Source organism: Corapipo altera, unplaced genomic scaffold (assembly GCF_003945725.1).
Source record: "Corapipo altera isolate COAL_440 unplaced genomic scaffold, ASM394572v1 57, whole genome shotgun sequence".
NCBI classification, from domain to species: domain Eukaryota; kingdom Metazoa; phylum Chordata; class Aves; order Passeriformes; family Pipridae; genus Corapipo; species Corapipo altera.
In genome coordinates this window covers 7,927,191-7,953,065 of record NW_020884905.1, presented here as the reverse complement: position 1 = coordinate 7,953,065, position 25,875 = coordinate 7,927,191, and the positions used below count along the sequence as shown (strand labels likewise).

The window sequence follows — 25,875 nt, the reverse complement described above, 5'->3', positions numbered from 1 at the left end:
CCTAGATGGGAAATGGATTTAATTAGGGTGGCTCCCAAGAAACCTATTAACCTAATGAGGCTTCACGGCGGGGGCTGCTACTTAATAAGAATAATAATTCCCTTTGACTGGAGTAGCCCAGGTGATGAACTGGTGCCCAGGTCTCTGCCTGCCTCGTGCTGCTGCTTTCTTTTCCTTTCTTCAACTGTATCCCACGAGCTGCCATAGATTTGTTTCATATAAGTTTGTCACCCTGATTATAGGGAGATGTGAAACACAGAGTAATTCGAGCATGAGGCTTAGCAAAGAAGGTTTTGAAGGAGGGGGGAAGGGCAGTGATTGTGTGTCTGTGCTGGAGAGCAGCAGCTGCCAAAGAAACCCACAGTGGATCCGTGCTGGACTTCCACTGGAGATGGAGTGAGAGCACACTGGGCACAAGGAGAAGGTCATGGGGTCATTAGTCCTCTCCTGTTTCCCAAATGCTGTAGAAATACTTGGTCTACCTCTTCTCTTAATTAAAAAACAGATGGCACAACTTAATCTAAAAAGAAGGGTCCAAGAGGAGCGTGGGAGGAGCAGGACAGTGGGAGCCTGTGAGAGGAGAGGGGGAAAAGGGGTTATGCAAAGTGACATCCAGAACCATTTGAACTTTGCCTCTGTCACAATTTGAGTCAAGCCCAAGCTTCAGATCAAGTTCATGTTCAATTAAGTGCATAAAAGATATCTGTGTGGGCCGCTGAGCACTTGGACAAATCCACCCTGGAAAACACCAACAAACAAACTGGAATGACCCTGTAGAATAATAAAACATTCCCCATCGTGTCAGAATCTGCTCAGCCTGCTGCTGCCACAGGCGTTCCCTATCTCCCTCATAAAGAACCAGGCTACAGCCACCAGTCCTGCAGCTCAGGGGATCCTCCAAGTTCCCTGGTGTGTTAATCCGTGTGTAATGATACCCTAAGCCTTAGGAATGCTCCTGGGAAGCAGCAGGGCAGGGCAGGCATCAGCAAAGCGGGCGGTGGAAGGTCTGTCCTTGTCAGCACCAGCGGGTGCTGTGTGAGCTCCTTCCCAAAGCTTCTCCCCTCCTTCTCTCTGAGCAACATTCCCTGGGAAGCCAGAGCCAGTAGTGCCTGATGTCTTGGGCAGTGGCAGAAGGGGAGTTCATGTTTCTAAAATTAGTCACTGGGAAGAGACCTGGGTGCAGAGGGAGCAAATATTATGTGGAGCATTCACACTATGTCAAATCAACTGGCTTCCCAACCTCTTCCAGATCCTTCTCCTTTATCCCTGCTCTTGCTTTCCTTTCACCTCACATTGCTGTGTCCTTTGTGCCAGTTTTTGCCACCCTGCTCAGCTGACACTCAGTATAGAGTTGGTAGAGGGGTGGGTTCTCCCATTAGCCTGTTAATCCTATTAAGACCAAGTCCTCAGGAAGATTTATTTTAGGATTAAACTACAGCTTTTGTCTGTGTTTGGGCTTTTTGAACCCCTTTCCTGACTTCCTGGGGTAAACCCCAGGACTGTTCTCTCTATTTCTTGCCATTTCTGCGCATTTCCTCCCACTTCTCGTGTGATCTCCCTTTCTTCTGCTCTAGAGTCCCTTATTGTTCTGCTCCTGCACCTAAAACTAACGAGGAAATCAGTTTGCAGCTGCACATGCTATTTGTTCTGGTGCCCTGGGTGGCCACAGAAATGTTGGGAGATGTTGAGAACAGGAGGCTGGAAATACATAGGGGGATAAAACTATCCTTTTTCAATGGGTCCCCACATTTTTATTGGATTAAGGAAACTATAGCACCAAAACCTAATATACATATTAAAATTAGGAGTCTGCAATCCCACCAGAGGTTTTTTTAGAATTGTAGAATGGCCTGAGTTGGAAGGGACCTTAGAGATCATCTAGTTCCAACCCCCTGCCATGGGTAGTGTCACCTTCCACAAGCTTCTTCCCTAAACTACTTTAGGAATTAACTTTTCTGTGGATCTGTGTTAGGCCAGGACTCTGTTTCACCCCAAGCAATGGCCACCTCACTTCATTCAGCTGCTTCCTGACCATCAGCAGGTTTGACCAGGCAGACTGCTGGGAAATTGTTCTTGGTCATTTTGGATCCTTACAAAAATGTTACTCCACCAAATTATTTTTTCTCTTAATATTAAGGAAATAAAACAGCATTCAAGGTGAATTGCAGTAAAATAAACTGGATGTTTTATTCTTTTGACCACTTGAGCCAGGGATGTATTTGACTCTGTGGGGTCTTTCAGTCGTTGTTGGTTTGTTTTTTTTTTTTCTGAAACAGATTATAAGGATTCCAAGGAAAAGAATAAAATGGAGATCCTGTATATCCTGGTGCCAAGTGTCACCATCCCCCTGGCCATAGCCTTGCTCTTCTTCTTCATCTGCATCTGTCGCAACAACCAGAAGTCGTCGTCCCCTCCGGTGCAGAGGCAGCCGAAACACGTCCGAGGGCAGAACGTGGAGATGTCCATGCTCAACGCCTACAAACCAAAGGTAATCCCACATTCCTGCTGTCTGGACAGGCAGGGAGGGAAATGCTTCCAAAAACTTGGTGCTGAAATGCTGAGCTGGTTTCCAACTTGTGATTTCTGTGATTTTTGTAAGGGCTTTTCTCTGCAGCAGCATAGCAAGTGTGGGCTGTGGAGGCAATTCCTATGATATTCTTGTTATAGGAATATAATTCCTGATATAAATCATATGCTAAATTCCTACAATAAATTCATATATTTATATTATTTATTATTTATATAATTTATATAATTTCTATTCCTATATTACTTATAGTCCTATAACTTATATAATTCCTATATTTATTCCATTATTATTTATTTTTAATTTATTACTTATTATTTAATTTTTATTTATTGTTCTTAATTATTATATATTTGATTAATTTGTATACTTTATAAAACTTCTATATTAAATTCCTATAATTCATGTATTAAATTCCTGTCATTTGTCCTCGTCTGGGCAAATAGGAGCTGGAGGGTTTTTTTGTGATAAAACAAGCAACCCTTTCCTGAAGCATCTCTAAAATGCCTCATTTAAGTTGGAGAGCAGTGCTGATCAAGATGTGGTTCAGCTTTTCCTCAAGAGAGTATTTTCACGGATCTGCTGCATCTTCTGTCTTTCACTCAGCTGAAATCCCTTTGGAAAGACTTGTTCCTTGTTTTTTCAGGCTTTCATTCTCTTAGTTAAAAAGGTAAATGACCAAACCAGCTCAAAGCTCTGCCTGCAGCTCTGGCCAACGTGGCTCTTGCTGCTGGCGTTTGGCTTCACTTTAGTCCCAGGTTCAGGAAGAATTTCTTCAAATCATTTCAGATTTAAGCCTGATTAACCTCATACTCCTTGTTTAGTGGCAGGATGTGCAAACCTGTGTCACCCACTCAGGGCTGTAACTGCCTTCTGCCATCTACAGGCAGAATAATGCCCTGGGAGTGTGTTCCCCTTTTTTTTCTCACCGTGCCAAGTCTCTTGGACTGGCTGATTGATCCGTGTGGGTCCTTCCAGCTCAGGATATTCTATGGCTCTTCAAGAACTTGATGAACTTTGTTCTTTCAGAGTGAAAAATCTATATTTACAATTAATTAGAATAGAAACTGTGCAGACTGTGGTGTCTGAAACAGTCAGGCATTATTTTTGATACAGAATGACAAAGCAAAATTAATTCCAATTCGGATTTTATTGAGTTTCAGCAATATGAACTCTGACCTTTAAATATTGCTGGAGTTGTTTTCTCTTCAGCAGTTCTAATAATTCAGCATCAGGAAAGGTTACACTTAGAAATACGGAATGGTTTGGGTTGGAAGGGATTTAAAAGCTCATGTCGTTCCAGCAGGGATACCTTCCACTAGACCATGTTGCTCCAAGCCCTGTCCAAGTTTGGTGTTATATTTTAGCTCCTCAGTCCCCCACACATACCAGCCCAGTGAATTTATCCTCATTTTCCTTTAAAGTTCCTAATCTCAACTGTTGTATAAAGCTTGGAGTAGCTTTATACCAAAATGTTGGTAATAATACAAAAAACCCCCATTTCATAAGTGTCAAAACTACATCTTGCATCCAACCTCCATGGACTATCTTGTTAAATTTGGATTTGCTTCTTGCTCCTTTTTCTAGTAGATATTTTGGAGACAATCCTGGTTAACTTGAAGATAATGGGAATATCAGCATGATTTTAATGAGGTCATAATTCCCACCCATCCTGCTGACAAATACAAAATGGGAAAACAACTTGCCTGGAAATGTTTGCAAATATATAGACCATTTGCTTTCTTTTTTATTTTTAAGTCGTGTGCTGCAAAAGTTTTCCATCTTATTTATGCTAATTCTGGATTTTCCCACTGAGAAACCCAGCTCTCCCTGTCTCCAATGTTTTGATTGCCTTTCAAACAATATTTTAAAATAAAGGAAGTGGAATCTTATTTTTAAATAATATAGCCAGTATTAATGTCAACTTTGGGGCAAAACACACTTAGGCTTCAAGCTCCAACTGAGGGAGATGTTTCCTTGGATAAATAGAAATGTTAGCATTTCCTCCAGTTAGAAGGGATTTTAATTGCCTTCAAAAAATATAATAAATTAGGGTTCTCTTGTCATCCAGCTAATGAAGAGGAGGAGGGGATGGGCTTCCCTCTCCCTGCTCCCCCTTTCCTTTGGCCTCCCGCCTCTTGTGTATTTTACACTTCCCTACATTTTGGACACCCATGGATGACAAATACTTGTCAAACAAAAACTGAGCAGATTTATAATCACTCCACTTGAAATGAGCCCTTCCTGCCAAAACTTTATGACTTCATTTTCTTCCCTAGTTTTCCACTCTGTTGGTTCAAACAGACGAACCCAGGCTCAGGTCAGACAGAGGTCATTTCACTTTCATTACTAAAATATAATTTACAATATACCAGACCTAAACAAGTTTTAGCCTAAAGGATTTGTGTAATATAAACCATCTGTTCCTCAACAATATAGCTAATTTCCTGCCATCAACGTACAGTCTACTGACTGACTGCTTAAATGGCTTTATTATTATTATTATCATTATCATTATTATTATTATTAATGTAGCATTTGTCTAAAAGTCATAAGTGATCACTGTAATTTGAATTAATTTAAGCTAAAATGTCATTTTTCTGTGATTATTTTAAATGCCAGTTCTCTCCCATATTGCCACTGTAAAGCTGCTGTTATATGATTTCAGGAATGCAGATGCCAATGTTTACACTGATTTACAAACCCCAATTTAGATCCCAAACTCATTAGCCTTAAATTACTACCTGTGGCTTTACTGAGGACCCTAAAGAGTGGGTTTGGGTTTGGGTGTTACAAATACAAGTGGAAGTTTATGTCTGAGAATAGCACAGCTTCTTTATGGCCTGAGAGTGAATATCTGCAAACAGAATAACAACGGTGTTTAGAAGTTTGCCTTTCTCTTTTGACCACTCTCTCAGTTTTCCAGGTGACTCTGTCCTCCATGTCTAGGATGGAACATGAGTCTGTGCTGTACCTGGAAGGGTTAGTAGCAAAGTCAAGGGAGAATTGGCTACAAGGACATAGTATAAAAAAAGATACGTTTTTTTTCTGCTAAAACTTTAGGCCCTAGCCCAGAAAACACTTGAGCATGGACCTCTTAAAGTATGGGAATTGCCTCAATTCCTGAAATTAGTCACATTTAATTTGAAGTACAGGAATGCCCAAGGCCAAGTATATAAATGCCAGTGCTGAAACGCTGATGGTTCCTGCATATATTTGCATCTAATACTTACTTCTTGTACCTGATCCTGTGGAGAGGGTAAGAAGGAAACCTCAATTACTTTTTGGAGCACAGTGCACCGAGGTGAGGTGGAGCTTTCCTGATGCTGAGATCGTGGTGTCCCTCAGCCTGTGCCTGGCCTGGGGCTGATGCTGTTGCCCTGACATCTCACAAGGCCAAGCAGGAACATTGCCAAAAGGGTTTGTGGACCAAGGAGCTCCTGTGTTTGCTTGGCTTCCAGGCATCTGCACAAAGAGATATTTTACTGAAAAATGTGTTTCCAGTCCTGTTTTTCTGATGTGTTCCTGCTGTGGTTTCTTTACCAGAGCAAAGCCAAGGAGCTGCCTCTCTCAGCCGTTCGCTTCATGGAAGAACTGGGTGAATGTGCCTTTGGGAAGATCTACAAGGGACACCTCTACCTCCCCGGCATGGACCACGCTCAGCTCGTGGCCATCAAGACCCTCAAGGACTTTAACAACCCTCAGCAGTGGGCAGAGTTCCAGCAGGAGGCCTCCCTGATGGCCGAGCTGCACCACCCCAACATCGTGTGCCTGCTGGGCGTGGTGACTCAGGAGCAGCCCGTGTGCCTGCTCTTCGAGTACATGAACCAGGGCGACCTCCACGAGTTCCTCATCATGCGCTCGCCCCACTCCGATGTCGGATGCAGCAGCGACGAGGACGGGACCGTGAAATCCAGCCTGGACCACGGGGACTTCCTGCACATCGCGGTGCAGATCGCGGCGGGCATGGAGTACCTGGCCAGCCACTTCTTCGTCCACAAGGACCTCGCCGCTCGCAACATTCTCATTGGAGAGCAGCTCCACGTGAAGATTTCCGACCTGGGGCTCTCCAGGGAAATCTACTCGGCAGATTATTACAGAGTGCAGAACAAGTCCCTCCTGCCCATCCGCTGGATGCCTCCGGAGGCCATCATGTACGGCAAGTTCTCCTCTGACTCAGATATTTGGTCCTTCGGAGTGGTTTTGTGGGAAATATTCAGCTTTGGGCTTCAGCCTTACTACGGGTTTAGTAACCAGGAGGTCATAGAGATGATCAGGAAGAGGCAGCTGCTGCCGTGCTCCGAGGACTGTCCCCCCAGGATGTACAGCCTGATGACGGAATGCTGGCACGACCTGCCGTCCCGGCGGCCGCGCTTCAAGGAGATCCACGCCCGGCTGCGCTCCTGGGAGGGGCTCTCCAGCCACACGAGCTCCACCACCCCCTCCGGTGGGAATGCCACCACCCAAACGACTTCCCTGAGCGCCAGCCCCGTCAGCAACCTCAGCAACTCCAGGTACCCCAACTACATGTTCCCAGCCCAGGGGATACCCCAAGGCCAAATCGCTGGGTTCATCGGCCCCCCGTTACCTCAGAACCAGCGGTACATCCCCATCAACGGATACCCCATCCCACCGGGATATGCTGCTTTCCCAGCCGCCCACTACCCCCCACAGGGCCCTCCCAGGGTGATCCAGCACTGTCCTCCTCCCAAGAGCCGCTCTCCCAGCAGCGCCAGTGGATCCACCAGCACAGGGCATGTGACCAGTTTGCCGTCGTCAGGATCCAACCAGGAAGCAAATATCCCTTTGCTATCCCACATGGCAATTCCTAATCATCCAGGGGGGATCGGAATTACAGTCTTTGGAAATAAAACTCAAAAACCATACAAAATTGACTCCAAGCAGTCTTCCCTGTTGGGAGACTCCAGCATCCATGGACCCAACGAATCCATGATTTCGGCAGAGTTGTAAATAAACGGGGCCTTTGTAAATAGAACTATTTACAGCACAAACTAGAAAGTCGTAGAAAAGATTTATATGCAAATATTTTATTACAGATTCCTCTGGTTATTGAACAGACATTGCAGGAAGTATCTTCTGTGAAGTTTCACTACTTGACAGGATGGGCAGAAACAACCAGGGACAGATCCTTGTGGTGGGAATACTCAGCCTTGGCAGCGGACACGTAGTTTCTCCGAGTGCCACTGACAATTCAAAGAGGGGAAGGGGTAATTTTGGTTTTTTCTTTAAATAAAAACATTTTATTATACACTTTTTCACAGCTTTTTAAACCTCCAGTGTGGTTTAAACCACAGAAACTTTTTTTATACTGAAAACATATTTTAATATTTGTCTCTTTTTTTAAGGGATGCAAAGATTTGGAGATCCACTGGGTGTGCAATTTCAGTGCCAATGGGTGGTAAACTATTTGTAAATGTTGCAGTCAAGGATTATGTTTCAAATATGCGATCTGAGAGCTGAGTAAATCACTTCAGGTAGGATTTTGGTCCTTCATTAAGTTGGGAGTTTGAGCTCAGATTCAGACCAAAAACCGTCATTTCTCTGACAGCACAAATGCTCGAGTTATCAACTTGCAGCCTACAAAACTCATCTGCTGCTGGCTGCCAAAGACAAATGGAGTTCTAAGGAATTGCCTTACAGGAAGTGAAGTTAAAGGGTTTTAATTTCAGAACCTGAATCAACTTCTTCAAAAATAACATTTCATAACCTAATCATTCACACAGAAATTTTATCTCCTTTTGTTGCTATGCAACTGTGTAATGGAAAAGCTCCCAACCCCAATTTTATAGATGACAATCAGTTTTCCCTGGAATATTTATTGTGTCATTTCAGTGACTCTGACTCCAGTAACCCTGGAAAAAAAGGGAGACTCACATTCCATCAGGCAGCAAATCCATCAATAGCAATTGTGTTAAATAATGTGAATTAGTGTTGACTTTCCACTTAGAAATACATCAGTTGTGTAATTACTAAAAACCCATTCAGGTACAACCAATCCAGATTCTTCATTTGAAACCACTTTAATGAGTTACACACGTGCTGTGTATGGTACAGTTTTCCACAGACTCTTTTTTTGTACTGAATAGTATTTTTATTGTATACGAAAACAATCTTTTGCTCAGTTGACAATGTTGTATAATATGACTTTGTTTTTATCTTTTTGCACAAGAGTGTGAGGATGTTTTGTACAGCAGAAGTGAAAATACATCTCTGCATTTTATATCTTGGTCTGTTTCTTTTTATTTTTAACCTGATGTAGATGTTCTTGAAATATATTCTGGTGATATTCAGCCACTACCTTATACAAATATCTTTCTTTGTTTTCACTGCATGCTTTTAATCACTGTATTACTTGATGATTGATTTATTAATTATGGGCATTTCAATTAGGCAAGCATGAAAATGTAATAACAAAGGCTATTTTATAATTAAGATATGTGCATTTTTGTATTTCACATGCCAGAGATGATATTAAACACTGATTATTTTATGCTGCTGTTTATTAAAACATTGTTTTACCATAAACATACCGGTATTTCCTCCATCTTGGGGTAAGATACTTGAAATGTTTTGTGTTCATCAGGGAGTAGCATGTACTCACAGGTTAAGAACAGTAGGTAATTGTGTAGTAAGGACTTTGGTGTCTTCTGAGGTATTTTATGATCCTGAGGTATCAGCTTCATATGGGTTGAATTTACATCTGGATCAGTAATGGAAATATGTTACATGTCAGCTAAAATTTGGGTTTGACTGAAGATTCAGACAAGGACAAGGGGGAATGGGTTCAAACTGAAAGGAAGTAGGTTTAGATTGGATATTAAGAAAAAATTCTTGGCTGTGAGGGTGGTGAGGCCCTGGCACAGGTTGCCCAGAGAAGCTGTGGCTGCCCCATCCCTGGAAGTGTCCAAGGCCAGGTTGGATGGGGCTTGGAGCAACCTGGGCTAGTGGAAGGTGTCCCTGCCCATGGCAGGGGGTGGAACTGGATGAGCTTTAAGGTGCCTCTCAACCCAACCCAGTCTGTGATTCCACAGCTGAAAAAGATACTGAGATATCAAGATCAGTGATATCAAAGTACTGGCTCATCCCTGCCAAGGAACAGCCTTCACGGAGTGACTGAAGGGAATGGAAGGACCACCCTCACCTGGTTCCCATGGGATTGACCTGTACCAGGTAAGCTTTGCTATGTACTTCCATACTTGGCTTTAATGCCCCTGATGGGAAGGAATAACCTCATCCTTCATGGAGCAGCAGTGGGATCATAAAATAGTCCCTCACATGCTTTGTGGTTTTATGTTCAAACCCACTCACAGCTCAGTTTGGGGTTTTCCTTTATTTCAAAGTAAGCTGGGTCCTTAATGTTAAAATATTTTTAGACTCACAGATGTGAACCAGCTCCGAACAACACACCTGCAAACTCCTGGAAAGATCTCTCCCTGCCCTGCCGTCCCTCTCCCAGCAGGCAAAATTTGGGAACTGTGAGGCTGAAATCACAGTCTGGCTCACACCTGATGCACAGGGAGCAACTGCTACCCAGGAAGGAAGGAATTCATCAGAGAGTGAGGAATTAGAGGGGGAAATCTGAAAAATTGTTAGATGTGGAAAATAAATATTGCCAGAAATAAAGGAATCACTCCTCAGTTGGGAATGCAGGATGAAAGCTGGTTTTGTGGCAACTGAAGGAGGAGGGAATATTCTGTATTTTAATGCTACATACCAGGATCATCATCCCTTCTTCCTTCAAGGGGAGAGGACAGCCAAGGCTGTTGGAAATGCAACAGTTTTGGCTGGATTGAGAAGCTCTGGAGGACTGGAAATAAAGCTGGATAAACACTGTTTAGTGAACCTTCACTCTGGAGAATCTCATCCCCTCCAGCTTAGTTATGTTTCTGCAAAAGAGAATAAATATTTGCTGATTTAAAGACCACAATGCAGAGCCTGAAATGGAGATTTGGATCCTTTGTTCCCACAAAGGAGTGATTAGGGTGGGTTTCTGCATTCTCTGGATTGAAAGCAGAAGGTAAAGCACAGATCTGCTTGTGCAGAAATTTGGGCTGGAAAACTCAGAAATCATCAGCATATGTTTATCCAGAGCATGAGAAATTGTCCAGAGGGAATCTGTGATTTGCTCTGAATGAATCAGGTTATCCAGGAGGTTGGAAATACTCCGTTACATTTCCTTGTTCTGTAACCTGCATTCACCAGAAGAACCTTAAAACGTCCCCTTAACTCAAACCACTCCTGACAGTGAGGGAGGTGGGATGAAAGCTCTCCAAGTACAAACACATGCTGTTCCCCATGGATCCATTGCTTGGAATGTGTGTGTACCTTCAATATCCATTGGTTCCAGTTACTGCTTATTCATCAGAAGGAATCTGGCTCGTTGGCAGGATTCACTTTGAGGTGCCTTCTCAAAGAGTGGGGTCATGTATCCAAAGTAGACCTGGTTTATAGTTTGGGTTGGGAGGACCTTAAAGCTCATCTCATTCCACCCCCTGTCATGGGCAGACACTATCCCAGTTTGCTCCAAGCCCTGTCCAGTCTGGCCTTGGACACTTTCAGGGATGGGGCAGCCACAGCTTCTCTGAGCACCCTCATAGGGAAGAATTCCTTCCCAATATCCCATCTAAATCTACCTTCTGGCAGTTTAAATCTCACTAAAGGCCAAGTTTTGGGGAAAAAATTCTCCTCATGGTTCCTTATGTCTTGGCAGAAACCTGAGCTCCACGGGAACCTTTGCATTGATTTTCATGGTGCCAGAGCCAGGCTTTGCACCTTCTGGAGAGTTTTTAGGAGTTTTAATGAACTTGATGAACCCCGGAACTTTCAGGCTGGACCTGTGAGGGATTTGGTGGTGCAGCACAAGATGGTTCTGGTGCATCCACAGTGTGTTATAAAACAGGTTCCCAAGACAGCAAAAAGAGACATGCTGAAAAGAGACAGTTGCTCAAAAGAATATTTTTGTACAAAAAGTACAGCCTTTTTTTGAAAAGTACTACATAAAAAAAAATCAATTTTTCATTTGCAGAAAATAATTACAGCATCTTTCCTGTATGTTACAATATTTTAACGAGCATTTCTTTGTGAATTCATCATTCTGCAGTCAGGGAATGGAATGAGCAGCCCTTTAGCTGGTGCTGCTGCAGAACCTCTGTGGAAAAACCAGGCAACTGGGCTTCTCCCTGCTGCCCAATCCCTGGGCCTGGAACCTCTCAAAGATGTGATGGCTGTGGAATCCAAGAAGCAATTTTGATCTTGCTGTGGGCTATCTTTTATAGGAGGAGGGAATATTGCCCCTGAGTGGGTCACTCTCCAGCCCATCATATTCCTTCCTGTTTGATCTCCCAGAGATTAAAGTTCAGTGTGTTTCAGGGCAGTTTATATTGCTGAGGTAATATAAAATTATTAAAAACAGAGAGAGAGACAATATTGTGACTGCACATCAAAAGCTCTTTAAGACAAAGGAGGGAAAATTGACTTGAAACTGGAATTATTAGAAGCATCTGTGGTGTCCTTTATTTCCCATTTAACAGTGCAACACATTGTGGAATGGTGTCAGACTGTTTCTATGCCTTAATTTTCCGATTTTTACCCTAAACCCTCTGCTTTATCTGCTCCTGCAGAGGGAACGGCAACTGCTGGTTAATGAGTTTTGACCCTAAGACACAAAGGAATGTTCTCCAAACCTATAACCTGTGTGAAGAAGAAGAAGCAGCAGCATATTTTTATGCTCACTTGAGAAATTTAAAGCAGAAATATCTATTAGATTCATAAGGATCACATGAGTTTATAAACCACAAGTGGTGCTTGGAGTAGAATGTGCATCTCTTTGTTCAGACCTGGGGTAATATCTATATAAACCCCAATGGTTTCAGGAGGTATTTCCTACTACTTTAGGTATTTTCCTTACTATTTTAACTATTTCCATAGTTTAAAAAAATCCAGTAACATTTTAGAACAGTCACTGACAGGAACTGGGGTAACATTTATTTCCAGTCACCTTTAATGTAAACACCAGGGAGGTTATTTGGGTGAACCCCAAACTGTGGAAGGCAGAAGTGCTGCCTGCATGGGATGGTCTGTGCTCCGTGGATCCCCATGGAAGGAGCAGTGCCGGGTTCCTGGGGTTTGGATGCTCGTTTCCAGCACAGCTGTGGGTGGTTCAGCCCCTGGCCAGGTGGCGAAAGCCACTGGGGAACGAGCAAAACATCTCACTTGGAAAAAGCCACCCTTTAATGGCAGCTCAGCTGCCTTCACTCACATCTTCCTGCACTTGGACTGGGGCAATCCCAGCACAAATCCAGGCTGAAAGAGAGCAGAGAATGGATAGAGAGCAGCCCTGAGGAGAAGGACTTGGGGGTGCTGGTGGATGAGAAGCTTAATGTGCTCTGGCCACGTGTCCTGGGCTGGTCCCACAGTGTGGGCAGCAGAGGAGAGGGGGAATTTTGCCCCACTCAGGTGAGATCACACCTGCAGTGCTGCCTTCAGCTCTGGCAACAGCACAAGAACATGTGGAGCTGTTGGAGTGAGTCCAGAGGAGGTCGTGGAGATGCTCCAAGGGCTGAAGCCCCTCTGGAGCCAGGCTGGGAGAGCTGGGGGTGTTCACCTGGAGAAGAGAAGGCTCCAGGGAGACCTCAGAGCCCTTCCAGTGCCTAAAGGGGCTCCAAGAGAGCTGGAGAGGGACTTTGGACAAGGGGGAATGGCTTCCAATGCTGAACTCCAGGTTCCTGCCGGAATGACCATCCCACAAGTTTCCATCTAAACCTTTGCTACTCCATCTCTACTGCTCCTCCCATGTGTTGGCTCACCTGGCTTTGCATGTTTTTGGGCTAAGCATGAATAGAATAGAAGTCCTCTGTTCCTCACAGGATCTATCAGGACAGCCAGGTCTGGGCACTGACTCAAACCTCCATGTTGCTGTAATTCCTCCTGCATCGTGCCGTGATCCCATTTGGACTTTTCTGGAAGCAGATTAGGAGGACAATGGCTGAGCAACGTGAACCTGACCATGGTTTACTGTCAATGTGCTTTTCTGTACATTTGGGCAGCTGTTCTGTTGTTTTCTGTCCTGCAAAATGTCTTTGCCAAGGCATTAAGGATATTGCAGGACAAGGAGGAGGAGGAAATGAAATAACTGGGTTTTTAACATGGCTCCACACAGTGATGCTGATTAGTCACTGTGAAATGGGAGATCTTTTTCCTCTGGAAGGTCATTGCCTTTTCTCCTTCTCTTAGAGCAGCTTGTGGAGCCTCATAATTCCAGGAATTCCCATTAGGAGTTCAGGCTGCTCAGGGGGCAGCAGGTCCCAGGGGGAGCAGGAAAACCCCTGTGACCAAGGTCTGTGCTGAGGGTGGCATGGTGTAAATCCACCATCAGTCTCAGCTGTAAAACCGTGTGTGTCTTGTATGCCAGAATTTCAGGAGGATAAAATCCAGGGAAACTAACTTAGGGGTGTGGAGAAGGCACAAATAAACATGGTCTGGACACCATATTATGGTACAACAGGAATCAGTGGCAGAAATGGAATAATTATTCCAAACTAAATTGGCATAAGGTGTATCCTGAAAGAGGGATATTTTTCCGAAATATAACTGGCATAAAATGGATTAGACATTGCATAAAAGTTCAAATAACTTGTACCCAGTAAAAAAGTAATTTTATGCTGACAAAATTTCTGGTCCCAAGGAAACACCTCCCTCAGCAGCCAAGCCATGAGGGTTGCACAAGAAGCCATAAATCTGGCATTTCCCAATTTCTGAGAGCTCAGCATTGCAGCTGAAATGCTGCTCCTTTCCAGCAGCACTGTGTGGGCAAGTTCTTTGGGATATAGTTTATGGATTTATTTTCTTATCTGGTCATTCATCTCCTGAAAATATGCAGATGGCTCAGCAGAGCAGAATCAGAACTTAACACTGTTGTTGGTCTGTATCCTAAAAAATCTACTACTGGGCTGGAGCAAGGGCTGTCAGGGTGCAGTGCTGGATCATCCCATGCTGGGGCAGAAAGAAGGGATTGTGTCCTGTTTCTCCCATGTTCTGCTATTGCAGCAGCTGGCAGGGGTGTGGGGAGAACCTGCTTTTTTTGCTGCTGTTTTCCCTCTTGAGTTTATTCACTGCTGGCAGCTTTGGGAGGGTGTGTGCAGCTCTGAGTAAAAATGGTGCTGTTCCAAGTGGCCTGTGGAGGATGACAGGAACCCAGGTAGTGGTGGCGGTGTCCAGCTCTTGGTTTGATCCTGCAGTGATTCCAAGCACTTTGTCTGACACTGACATGAGGTGGGAACTCCTCACCATGGAGGAGAGGAGGACACACTCACCAAACTGTCTTGGCAATGACCATAGAGAAAAATAGAACCATTGAGGTTGGAAAATCCCTCTGAGCCCATCAAGTCCAACCATTCCCAGCACTGCCAAGGCACCACTGATCCATGTCCCCAAGTGCCACATCCACGTGGCTTTTAAATCCCTCCAGGGATGGGGACTCCAATGCTGCCCTGGGCAGCTCTGCCAGGGCTGGACAACCCTTTCCAGGGAAGGAATTTTCCCAATATCCAACCTGACCCTCCCCTGGCACAGCCTGAGGCCGTTTTCTCTCAACCTGTCCCTTGTTCCCTGGGAGCAGAGCCTGACCCCCACCTGGTTCCACCCTCCTATCAGGGAGTTGCAGAGAGCCAAAGGTCCCCTCTGAGCCTCCTTTTCTCCAGGCTGAGCTGGGAACTGGAACCCCAGAAGGGAACAGGTGAATCCTGGAAAATCAGAATGGAGGAGAATGAGGAAGGAGACAACCATGGGGATGTGACTGTCATGGGTCACCTGGGTAGTGCTGCCATATCTCCCTCCAGGATAAGAAGCAGGGACACCTTCCAGGTAGGACTTGCTCCATGCTGCTGTTCATTTTATCAGTGCATTTGTCATCAGCGTTTTCAGGGCTGAGATACAAGAGTCTGGTAGGAACTGTTGAGCTTTGTTCCAGCCTGGCCATTAAATGTCCAAAAGCCTTGAACAAATAGAGAAATTTGAGCCAGGACAGATTTTTTTCTGGGTAGAAAAATGGGAACATATCAGAGAAACCAGGCAAACATCCCATAGATAGGAAGCCTAAAGTTTGAGTTGTTTAAAAATACAAGATACACGGAGCAAACAGGGATGGTCTCTGGTTCCTGTAGTGCCTGGCAACAAAGGTGTTCTCTTTTGGAGTTACACAGGATCTGAATGTTTCCCTTTGTGCCATGGATCAGTTTGGGAGGCCATGGATAGACCTTCAGAAGAGCAAAGAAAAGTAACAATTCACTTATGATCAGGTAAGGAAATAAACGGAGTTTCCATGTCCTCTGTTCCGGAAAATAAGATATATTTTTTGTAATGGCTGTGAATTTTAGAATACAAACTCCTGGGGCTGTTCCTCTTAGCAAACAGGAATCATTCCTTTCCCCTCCTGCACTTCTTCACTGGTGGCTCTTGGCAGCTCCTTCCCTCTGCTGAAAACAGCTGATGACATGAAGGGCTGGGGCTGGACTTGTCACTGGTGCTAATTTTCAGATAGACCAAGGGAACTGCTTCCTTTGATCTTTGGGATTTACACTCTATTATCTCCTGGAAGTCAGCTGCTCCAGAGGCATGGACCCACCAGCCCTCTGCACTTCAAAAAGGCCTTTAAAGCAGCTGATAATTTTACTTTTAAGTTTTCTGGGCTCTCATATTGTCAAATCTTGATCAGGAGTGTTGGGATGGGTCTTAAGATCAGTGATAAAGTGTTGGTTCATTTGCCCCATGGGTCTCCATGCCTCAGGTTTATTTACTGTTTTTACTGAGTTTTGGTTTTTAAGACAAATTAATTCAGATCTTTTTTTTTCTTGGAGCACTCTTTGCCTTTCTTTCTGTCCTCATTTCCATCACATTAAATGATACTCTCCTGTGTCCCCTCAGTGTAGCAGGGTTTTTCCAAACAACTTCATTTTAATTATGATTAAAACAAATTGTAAAGTCATATATTATTTATGGCTGTCTACTGGGAATTAGAAAAGAATTAGGGGGAAAATTGAAAAGTTTTTCCCCAAAATTAAGAGGACATTGTCATTATTCTGACCAGAAAGCAACAAGTGGAACAAAATAGAGCAGTGTAATTTTAGTAATTAATATGAAATCAGGGATTTGATCCCTTACATAGCCTTGTTCATGTTTCTTTAGGTGATGTTTTCAAATCCAGTCACAGAAAATGCAGAAAATGGACAGAGCAGAAGTGGTGAAAACCAATATATCTTTATCTAGGGAAATGGGTTTACAGTGTGTTTGAAAGAGTCTGCACCCAGAAGGTAACACCATTCCTTTTTTATTTATCCATAAATAAACATTAATATTTTAAAAGTTTGTTTAAATATTTTAATAAATAGAATAAACTAATTATTTGCAAATAAATGTTAAGAATTATTAAAACTTTTCAAGCGATTCTAAAACCTGTGAATTTGGATGTTGGTTTAATTTTAATGAACAGGAAGTAGAGTTTTGAAAGCAAATATGTGGCAGGGCCTTACAAAGGGTGCAGTGGGGAATGAGACCCAGAGTCCTGGAGAGCTCAGCTGAGAGAAAACAGGGAGCTGAGAAGTTCTGATGTTTTCTCCCTGACACACCAGCTGGTTTCTCCATCCTCCAGTCCAAGCACAGCCCAGCCACTCCAGAAATCCTGGCTTCATTTCAAGGAAACAAACAGAAAACAAACCTCTATCCCATCAAACCAGGCAAAAAGCCCCATCCAAGTGTCTCCTCCACTGCTCAGATATTTCTGGAATGGAGGAGAAAACCTTCTGTCCCAAAGGGAGGTCCCAAAAAGTCCTCCACCCCCAGAGAAGCTGATTTCTGCCGTTCCTTCCTGGCTGGCCCTGAAGTCCTGTGGCCAGGAATGCTCTTCCATGTTGATTCCCAGCAGTGCCACACTGGTTCCCAGCACAGGGAGCTCTTCTCCAGGCTCTTTACAGGATGTGTGTGGGCTGATGGATCCCAGAGCTTCTGTTTTACACTGATCAGCTGCCAGAAGGGATGTCCTGTGGGGAAAACCTGGTGCCAGAGCTTCTCTGTTTGCTCAGCAGGTGCCAACAGGAAGAGGGAGGAGCACTTGTGGATCCATATGTTTTGTTACAGTGGCACAAAGTCTGGAGATTGGGAAGGTATTGTGAGGGTGATGAGGCCCTGGCACAGGTTGCCCAGAGAAGCTGTGGCTGCCCCATCCCTGGAAGTGTCCAAGGCCAGGTTGGATGGGGCTTGGAGCAACTTGGGATAGTGGAAGGTGTCCCTGCCCATGGCAGGGGAATGGAACGAGATGGGCTTTGAGGTCCCTTCCAACCCAGGGTTTTATGGTTCTATGAGGCAACCCAGTAACTTGTCAATCTGCCTTGACCTTTAGAGGATATTTTCTGTGTTCATGTTTCCTGCAACTTTTATTTTTGTAGTGGGAGAAAACAGTTCCTAAGTTTTGTAGTACCCTGTGATAGGAAAGGAGGGCAATTCCTTCTCTGTTACAAAGTCAACACAGCTCCATTGACCAGAAGTAGCTCATGCCAGTGGGATCTGGATGAGAAAAGTTTTTAAAGCCCCTATTTTCCATTGTAGAACTTCCTGGCGTTGGGAAGGACTGTGTTTCTCCACTGAGGCATCACCAGCCAGCTCAAGGGTCTTCTCTTGGCTGTGCCAGGTGACAAATCACAAGCAACATTCTGCTTTCACTGCCACCATTTCAGAAACACCACCCTAAGTCCAGGGTGGCTGCAGCTGTGTACCAAAGCCAGTAATTATTTTCTTTTTCCTGTGAATGAATATTCTCAATTATTTAATTTCCTATGGAGATGTTTGGCAAGAGGTTCGCCCCCAGCCACTGCCAGCAACTCTTGTTCCTAAATGAAACAAGTTCTTGGCCTACAGGAGCACAGCCAGGAAATTTGTCATTGTTGGGCCAAGTGATATTTTTATTTGACCTAATCAATGACATTTATTTCAGGCAATACATATTTTAAGGCCATTTATTATATTAATAAACAGCATAGGGAGAGCAATGAATTCACTCTAAGAAAAACAAAATCCTGGGTTGTTTTTATGATGCTTTTCTTTCTGTGCTGCTGGGGTTGGACGTGGCATCACTCCTGAAACATTTCTGAAAGCAACTTCCAAATTAGCAAATGGAGTCACATTCTTTGTCCTGGTTCAGTTGCCTTTGCTTCCCTCCCGAATTTGGCAGTCCTTGGCCTGCTGACAGTTTTCTTAAGGACAAGAAGTTCTCAGCCTGGGTAATTCTAGTGCAGTAGATTCCTAACACAGGCTATTTCCAGACCCTTGCAATGGGGATGTGTCTGGGACACTAAGGATAAAATCTTGGCCCTTCTGAAGATTAAATCCTAATTCATGTTGATGGAAACAGGATTTCTTTGCAGAATTTTTGCTCAGGTAAAGAATCAGTTTGATTGCAAACCCCAAATATCTTCAGTTTATCTTCAAAGTCTGGTTGATCTCTTGTGTTTTTGATGGTCAGGTACAACGTCTATTGATTTCATCATGAATTCCAAGCATGGAATGGAAGGAAATTGGGGTTTGTAATGGAATTGTTTCCTTTTATGGACACAGCTTTAAATATTGCTAAAAGCAAAAGGTCTCTGGCAAAGAGCTTTTGACATTTTACAGGACTACAATGGCAAGGCAGGTTGGAAGGATATCAAAGAGACAAAAATGTTGATCACTGAGCTCAGGAGACTGTGTTTGTTCATAACTGGTGTCTTCCTCTGCCTTTCATTGTTACTTCCTAAAGGATAATAGACAGGAGTGGGATCACGGGGGATTTTGTAATTCAGACAGTGGGGTTCAATGTTTTGTTGTGTAGAACATTGCTTTGGCCCAATATGTTGTGTTTACACTTTAATCTTCCTTCCCAATCAATTATTTTTATGGAAGCAGGGGTAATAAGGATGAGATAACACAGAGCTCCAGGAGGGCTCCAAGTCAGACAGTGCTGGATGTCCACATGGAGACAGGAGTCCTGGGAGAGTTTGCCAGGTTTCTGGTGGGGGCCAGCAAAGGGGATCCAATTTCTGATTTTCCTCCTTCCCACAAAAGCATCCTGCTAAAGAAATGTTCAGGGTTCTGAGTTGTTTCAGAAGTGTGGGATGGTGGCAAGGATTGTTCCAGGTGGGATGAGATGAGCCAATGACTCCTGTCAAAAAAGGGAAGAATTGTAGAATTTCAGACTGGTTTGGGCTGGGAGGGACCTCAAAGCTCATCTCATTCCACTCCATTCCATGGGCAGGGACACTTCCACTATCCCAGGTTGCTCCAAGCCCCGTCCAACCTGACCTTGGGATGGGGCAGCCACAACTTCTCTGGGCAACTTGTGCCAGGGCCTCACACCCTCACAGCCAAGAATTTCTTCCTAAAATCCAATCTAAATCTCTCCTCTTTTAATTTAAAACCATTCCCCCTTGTTCTGTCACTACTTGCCTGTGTCAAAAGCTGTTCCTCCCCTTTTTTAAAGCCCCCCAAATACTAAAAGGCTGCAATGAGGTCTCCCTGGAGCTTTCCCTTCTCCAGCTGGGATAACCCCAGGGTTGTTCAGCCTGGAGAAGAGCCCAGAAGCAACCCAGGAAGGGCTCCTTCCCATTCCCAGCCCTGGAGAAGGAAGTGGCTCATTCTCTGCTTTGCCTGTGGCTGGAGCGAGCTGACAGAAAGATCCCGTGGATGCCAGAAGTGTCCTGAGGGACTGGGATCGTGGGATCGAGACTTTGTGATTAAAGATGATGGTTGGTGACAGTTTGAACCTCCTGGTCCCGCCCCCTCCCTGCCTGACCCTGCTGTGTCCCGGCTTCGGAAGCCAAACTGGGGGAAACCTATCCTTTTTTATTTTATTTCCTTGGTTTTCTGATGGCTTCCCTGTCAATTCTCAGCAGGATCAGATGAACCCCAGGGAGGGACAGGAATGTGTGTGGACAAAAGCAGGAGAGAGGTGAGGTCGTGAGCCCAGTTAGGCTCTTTTTTAGCTTATTTTTAGCTCTTTTTTCTCATGAAACTGAGAATTGCTTTACTTTACTTAGGTTGTGGTTTCTCCCTCTTGGTTTAGTAAAAGATAACATAGGTATGGAGTGTATCCAAGGCAGGATCCAGGTCTGTGGAGTGAGCAGCCCAGGCAGTGATGGGATGAACCACAAAGGAATTACAGTTAAACAGGCCCTTTCCTTCATTTATTTTCAATGTTTGTGCAGTAACTTTGAAACTAAGGCTGAAAACTCATGCAAAAATACCAAATGGATCTTGCAAAACTCGACTTAATGGCAAAAATATGTCTTCCCTTGGCTTTATAAATGATTTTAAACAGAATTTTATTTTCCTTGGAGTAGAAGGGAAGGGCAGAATATTAAAATAGTCTTTGCTTTTGCTTTTCCCAGCAGTAATGAACAGACAGAGAGATTTCTTGTGGAAGTCATTCCTCTTGGGTTTGTGGGGCTTTGTGTACCCATTTGTTTGTGCCATTTGTCAACTATTAATAATATTAATACTAAAACAATTAAGAGTTTTAAATCAATTTAATTATTTTCTTTAGTGAAACTTATACAAGAGCCTGTGTTAACTAACAAATCGTTTAATGGCCAGAAACTCCTCCCTGCAGCTGAAGATGTGATCAGGGTTCTTAAACTCTACTCCTGAATTCTCCTGGGGCTTAGTTAGTGAGGAAAAAAATGTAGGGAAGTTGTAAAGCCGGGGTGCTGCCTTGTGTCTCAGAAGGGATTGGAGTTTTCCTCCTTCTTATTTCCAATGTGGTAACTCTCTAAAAGTTAAAAAAGTCTCTTTTCCCTTTGAATCCCATTTATTTTCAACATCAGTTAGAAGGGAAAGGAGCAATTTATTGCATTTGAAGGACAACATGTCCTGAATTCAATATGGAGTGTGTAGTAGAACACAGGGTTAATTTTCCTTTGCCGTGGCTTCCATGGGTTGATGTCCTTTAACAGAATTCCTTTGTTTGATATATTTGATAATTGTTTCATTATGCAGTGGCACAGCATCCTACAGGACCCTTGGAAGTGCTGCCCTGTCCCTTTTTGTTCCCAACAGCTCAGGAATCCTGGACCTGCTTTAGGGGTTTGACTTCACCTCCCAGGACAGGGATTATTTTCTTTCCCCCCATTCCATTCCTAAGAAGCAGAGAGGAAATTGCAACTTTCTGATTTTTAGGGTGTGAGGCCGTTCCCTGGCGATGGGGAATGGCATCATCTCGGTGCCACCTGGCGGCAGCAGATCATGGGATTTTGGGAGATTCCTGCTTGCTTTTGAACTGCTGACGGAACAAAGGCAGGTCCCGGCACTCGGTGCAGGTTCAAACACGGGGTTGTCTCGCATTTTTGTGTTGTTTTCGTTTCCTCAGTTCCAAACAGCTCACAAAACACGGTTGTTTTTTAAAAGCTTGCAGTCTGCTCTTAACTCCTGGCACGGGATTAGAGAGGAGAGAGGCCAACAATTTGCTGACATAAGTGCAGCAGCAGCAACCTTCATTTCAGGGTTGTAATGAGGCAAATGAGAACACTTAAATGTGTTCTCTTCAGAAAATGAGACCTCTAAATTCAATTACTTCTGTAAAAGAGGGTTGAAATACAGCTTGGTTTGGTATAATACACTGTTCACATTGCTGTGAGCACTTTGTTCAGTTTTTACATGTTCACTAATTATGGTGGCACAGAGTCAATTTTTACATCATTAAATCAATGTAAAGCTTCAGGGATGAGTGATTTGGTGTAACGAGCAGTTTGTTGCACATGATCTTTGGAAGAACTGAATATTGTAAAAGAGATGATAGTGAAACACAGGGAATTGGGGATGTGCAAGGTATGAAATACTGCGTGGAGAGCGTTCAGAATCATAGGACAAGAAGTGGAGTGGATCTGGAAGTAGCACTTAAGCGGTTATGGCAGAGACTGGAAATTTGGATTTCGATGGTGAAGGACGGAAGTGGGACTGAAACCCACATTTTCAGAGAGCTTCTTGAACAAACTGGAGGGACTGTCGTGCCAGGACAAGGGGGAATGGCTTCCCACTGCCAGAGGGCAGGATTAGGTGGGATACCGGGAAGGAATTCTTGGCTGTGAGGGTGGGGAGGCCCTGGTACAGATTGCCCAGAGAAGCTGTGGCTGCCCCATCCCTGGAAGTGTCCAAGGCCAAGCTGGACAGGGCTTGGAACAAAAATGTGCAGGGTAGAAATGTATTTATATCTTTCAGATATTGTTTAATTTCCCTCTATGGTGTCACTGGAATTCTCAGCGTCCAGAGCCTGCCCTGTGCTCCCCAAACCCTCCAAAGATTGTAAAACACATACAGGTAGAATTTGACGTGGGTTTTGCTGAATTCCTTAAAAACCAGAGGTGCTGGGATTTTATTGCATGTTCGAAGCTCGTTTGCCATCTTGTGGCTGCCGAGAGAAGGGAGGGACCGGCTGCTCTGTTTCAGTGACTCCTTGGCTTCGTTTCGTGAGGTGTAAATTAAACATCTCATTAACAACGGGATATTTAGGAACTGTTTTTCTCCGCTACAAAAATTACCATTCCAGGAAGCATGAAAATACAAAATATGCTCTAAAAGTCAAGGCAGCGTGGCAGCCAGTTGCTGGGTTGCCTTACGGAATCCCAGAATGGTTTGGATTGGGAGGGACCTTTAAAGACCATCTAATTCCACCCCCTGCCGGAGGCAGGGACACCTTCCACTATCCCAGGTTGCTCCAGCCTGGCCGTGGACACTTCCAGCAACAGCTGTAGTGTGCATTATATGACATTGTCTGAAAGAAGTGTATTGTATATTGATTTTATCCACCAAGTTTTTATTTACAGATCCCATCTTTCTGCTCGTGAGGAACCCCCAGGATTCTTAGAAATGAGCAGGATAAAGCTAAAAAACCACCCATCTCCGGGCAGAGTCAGTGCCACATAAATTAATTTCGCCTATGAATATGTATGACATGATTTTCTCCTCTTTCTTTCACCATTGTAAATCTGCCACAACTTCATTGTCTTTTAATGCTATTGGGAGTCTTGAATCACATATTTTAATGTTGTCATTTGTGGATTTAAATGTGCTTCCACCTAGGGGAAAAAATCCTGTTGGAAATCATGGACAGAATCAAATGCCACAGAAGAAAAATCAGTGTTGTTATAAATAAATGTGCAGCTCTCCAATATGTTAGTGATGGTCCCAGGTTACTTTTTTGACCTATTCAGAAGTGAAAATGTTAAGAATTAATTATCATTTCTGCAGTGAGAATTGGCCTGCTCTAAACCGTCCTAGTTTGGCTGGAGTTTGTAGGTTTGATTTTTCCCTACTGACAAAAGGGAATTGGTATCAATTTCAATCTCAAATATGTAGAAGCTTTACCTAAATAGAAGCGATTTAAATGAAAGAAGAATTGCGTTCTACATATCACAAGTCAGGAGGTGGGTTACACACTTTTATTTGCATAAGGTTTCACTTTGAAATTTATTTCATTTTTTTTCCGAGAGAGAAGAAAGAACAGATGTAAAGTTGTCATGTAGAGAAGCTGTTGGAATACAGCTGTTACATATTGATTTTAAATATGTATTACTTCAGGGGAGCACTGGTAATGGCTCTCCAAGGTTTATCTTTGTCTGCTGACAAGGGAACCTCCTGGTATTTCTGATACAGTTTACTTTGACCCAAACCAACATTGCCACTGTAATACTAAATAATACAAATTGCACCACACCTGCAAAAAGGATGATCTTGACCCAACTCTTTAGCCTTAACACTACTGAACTTCTCTTATTTTCTTTTTTTTTTTGCACAGTCTGGGCATACTTATTGTAACATATATGTGAATGTAAAATCAACATTTTTTTAAACATTTTTAGCAGATAAATCATAATTTCCCCAAATGTTTTTAGCAGATAACTAGTCTCATGGAGGATGGAAATCTGATTTATTTTAACTCAAAATACTTATAATTTTGCTTGGGAAGCAGCAATCCTTTTTCTTATTGCCTCACCATCTTTTCATTCAGTTTACTGTAAATATATAGCAAGTGTTGGACTTGATGGACTGGATGCAATATTATAACTCAAACATTGACACAATGAAAATGATATTTTTTTGTCAGTACCTTAAAGGGGGGTTTGGAACTCAGTGATCTTTGAGATCCATTCCAACCCAAACCATTCCATGTTCTTCGTAAGTGCCTTGGGCTGTTGTTTCATAACCTGCAACGTTTCAGCCACATCTGAAAAATATAAGTTTCCTGAGCTCTTTATTTTCCCTCTCTTTAGTATACAAAGCAAGAGTTTAGTGGTTTGGAGCATTATGATTTTCTAACATTCAAAGTCCATGACATCATTAACTGGCTGCAAATTAGTCAGAAAAAAACCATTTAAAAATAGCAGCATTTTCTCAATAGGTCTGTTGCTTGTTTGTATTGGAGCATCTGGGCTCACTTACCCGACAAAACCAAATTATAACACTGTTAACACAGCAGAGCCCTCTAGCTATAAAAGAGCAAATGGGAATCCTGCTGACAGAATTGTTAATATTGATAATGCTGGGAGTGGTGGGAGGGAGGTTTCACCCACTTGCAGCACAACATTTTCAGTGAGAGCCTTGGAAAGACACTTGATTTGTGACAGGTTAAAAAGCAGTTGTCCAGAATAGTTTGGAAGAATCTCTGTGGTTTGAATTCAAATAGATTAGCGGTCAGACTTCAGGCAGAGCTGTCAGACAGATGAAAAATGGAGTTTATTACATTATTCTGCAACTTGTTATACAAATACTTCCCTATTTATAGCACGTGAATCTCCATGTTCCTTGTGGGTTCCTAGCAGATGCAGTTTCATGGATCATGACAAATTTGGGCCTGCATTTAAAATGAAAAATATGTTTTGGCTTGGTTTAGAAGCCTCCTTTGTGCTTTTTTCCTGCTGTACTTTGTTTCCTTCAGTCACTGTTGATCTTGCTGTTTTCAAACCATGGATGTGATATGCCCAAAATCCTCTTGGAAAGGCAAAGAGCCCACTAGGATGGACATGAGAGCCAAGGGCAGTGATGGGAGATGGAAATGGACAGTCTGGTAGCCTGGATTAATTATCTGCCAAAAGATTACAGGATTAAATTTGGGACACTGCACATGAAATTTCCTCTCAGTAACATGTATCTTGGTGATTTTTATGCCTGTCAGGATGGTCCTGAAAGACTAAAAACATTGGACATGTATCTGCAACTGCTTGCAACTGGCATCAGTCTCTAGGAGCACAGGATGGGAGGGTGGATAATCTGTCACCTCCTTGTGGCTCTGCCACTGTGACATGACCATGGGC

General features: G+C 43.5%; 1 protein-coding gene across 5 annotated transcripts in view; it reads left to right on the top strand.

The window, feature by feature from the left end:
• The window catches only part of ROR1 (receptor tyrosine kinase like orphan receptor 1), a 148,514-nt gene extending 139,746 nt beyond the window's left edge, over window positions 1-8,768 (top strand). For 4 of the 5 annotated variants that reach the window (XM_027651620.1, XM_027651622.1, XM_027651623.1 and 1 more), the window contains 2 exons: window positions 2,277-2,488; window positions 6,074-8,768. In XM_027651620.1, the coding sequence (XP_027507421.1) occupies window positions 2,277-2,488; window positions 6,074-7,498 (1,637 nt within the window). In that variant the 3' untranslated portion in view covers window positions 7,499-8,768. The remainder of the gene's footprint in view (window positions 1-2,276; window positions 2,489-6,073) is intronic. The other variant, XM_027651624.1, reaches the window with a different exon arrangement.
• Window positions 8,769-25,875: the final 17,107 nt, after the last annotated feature.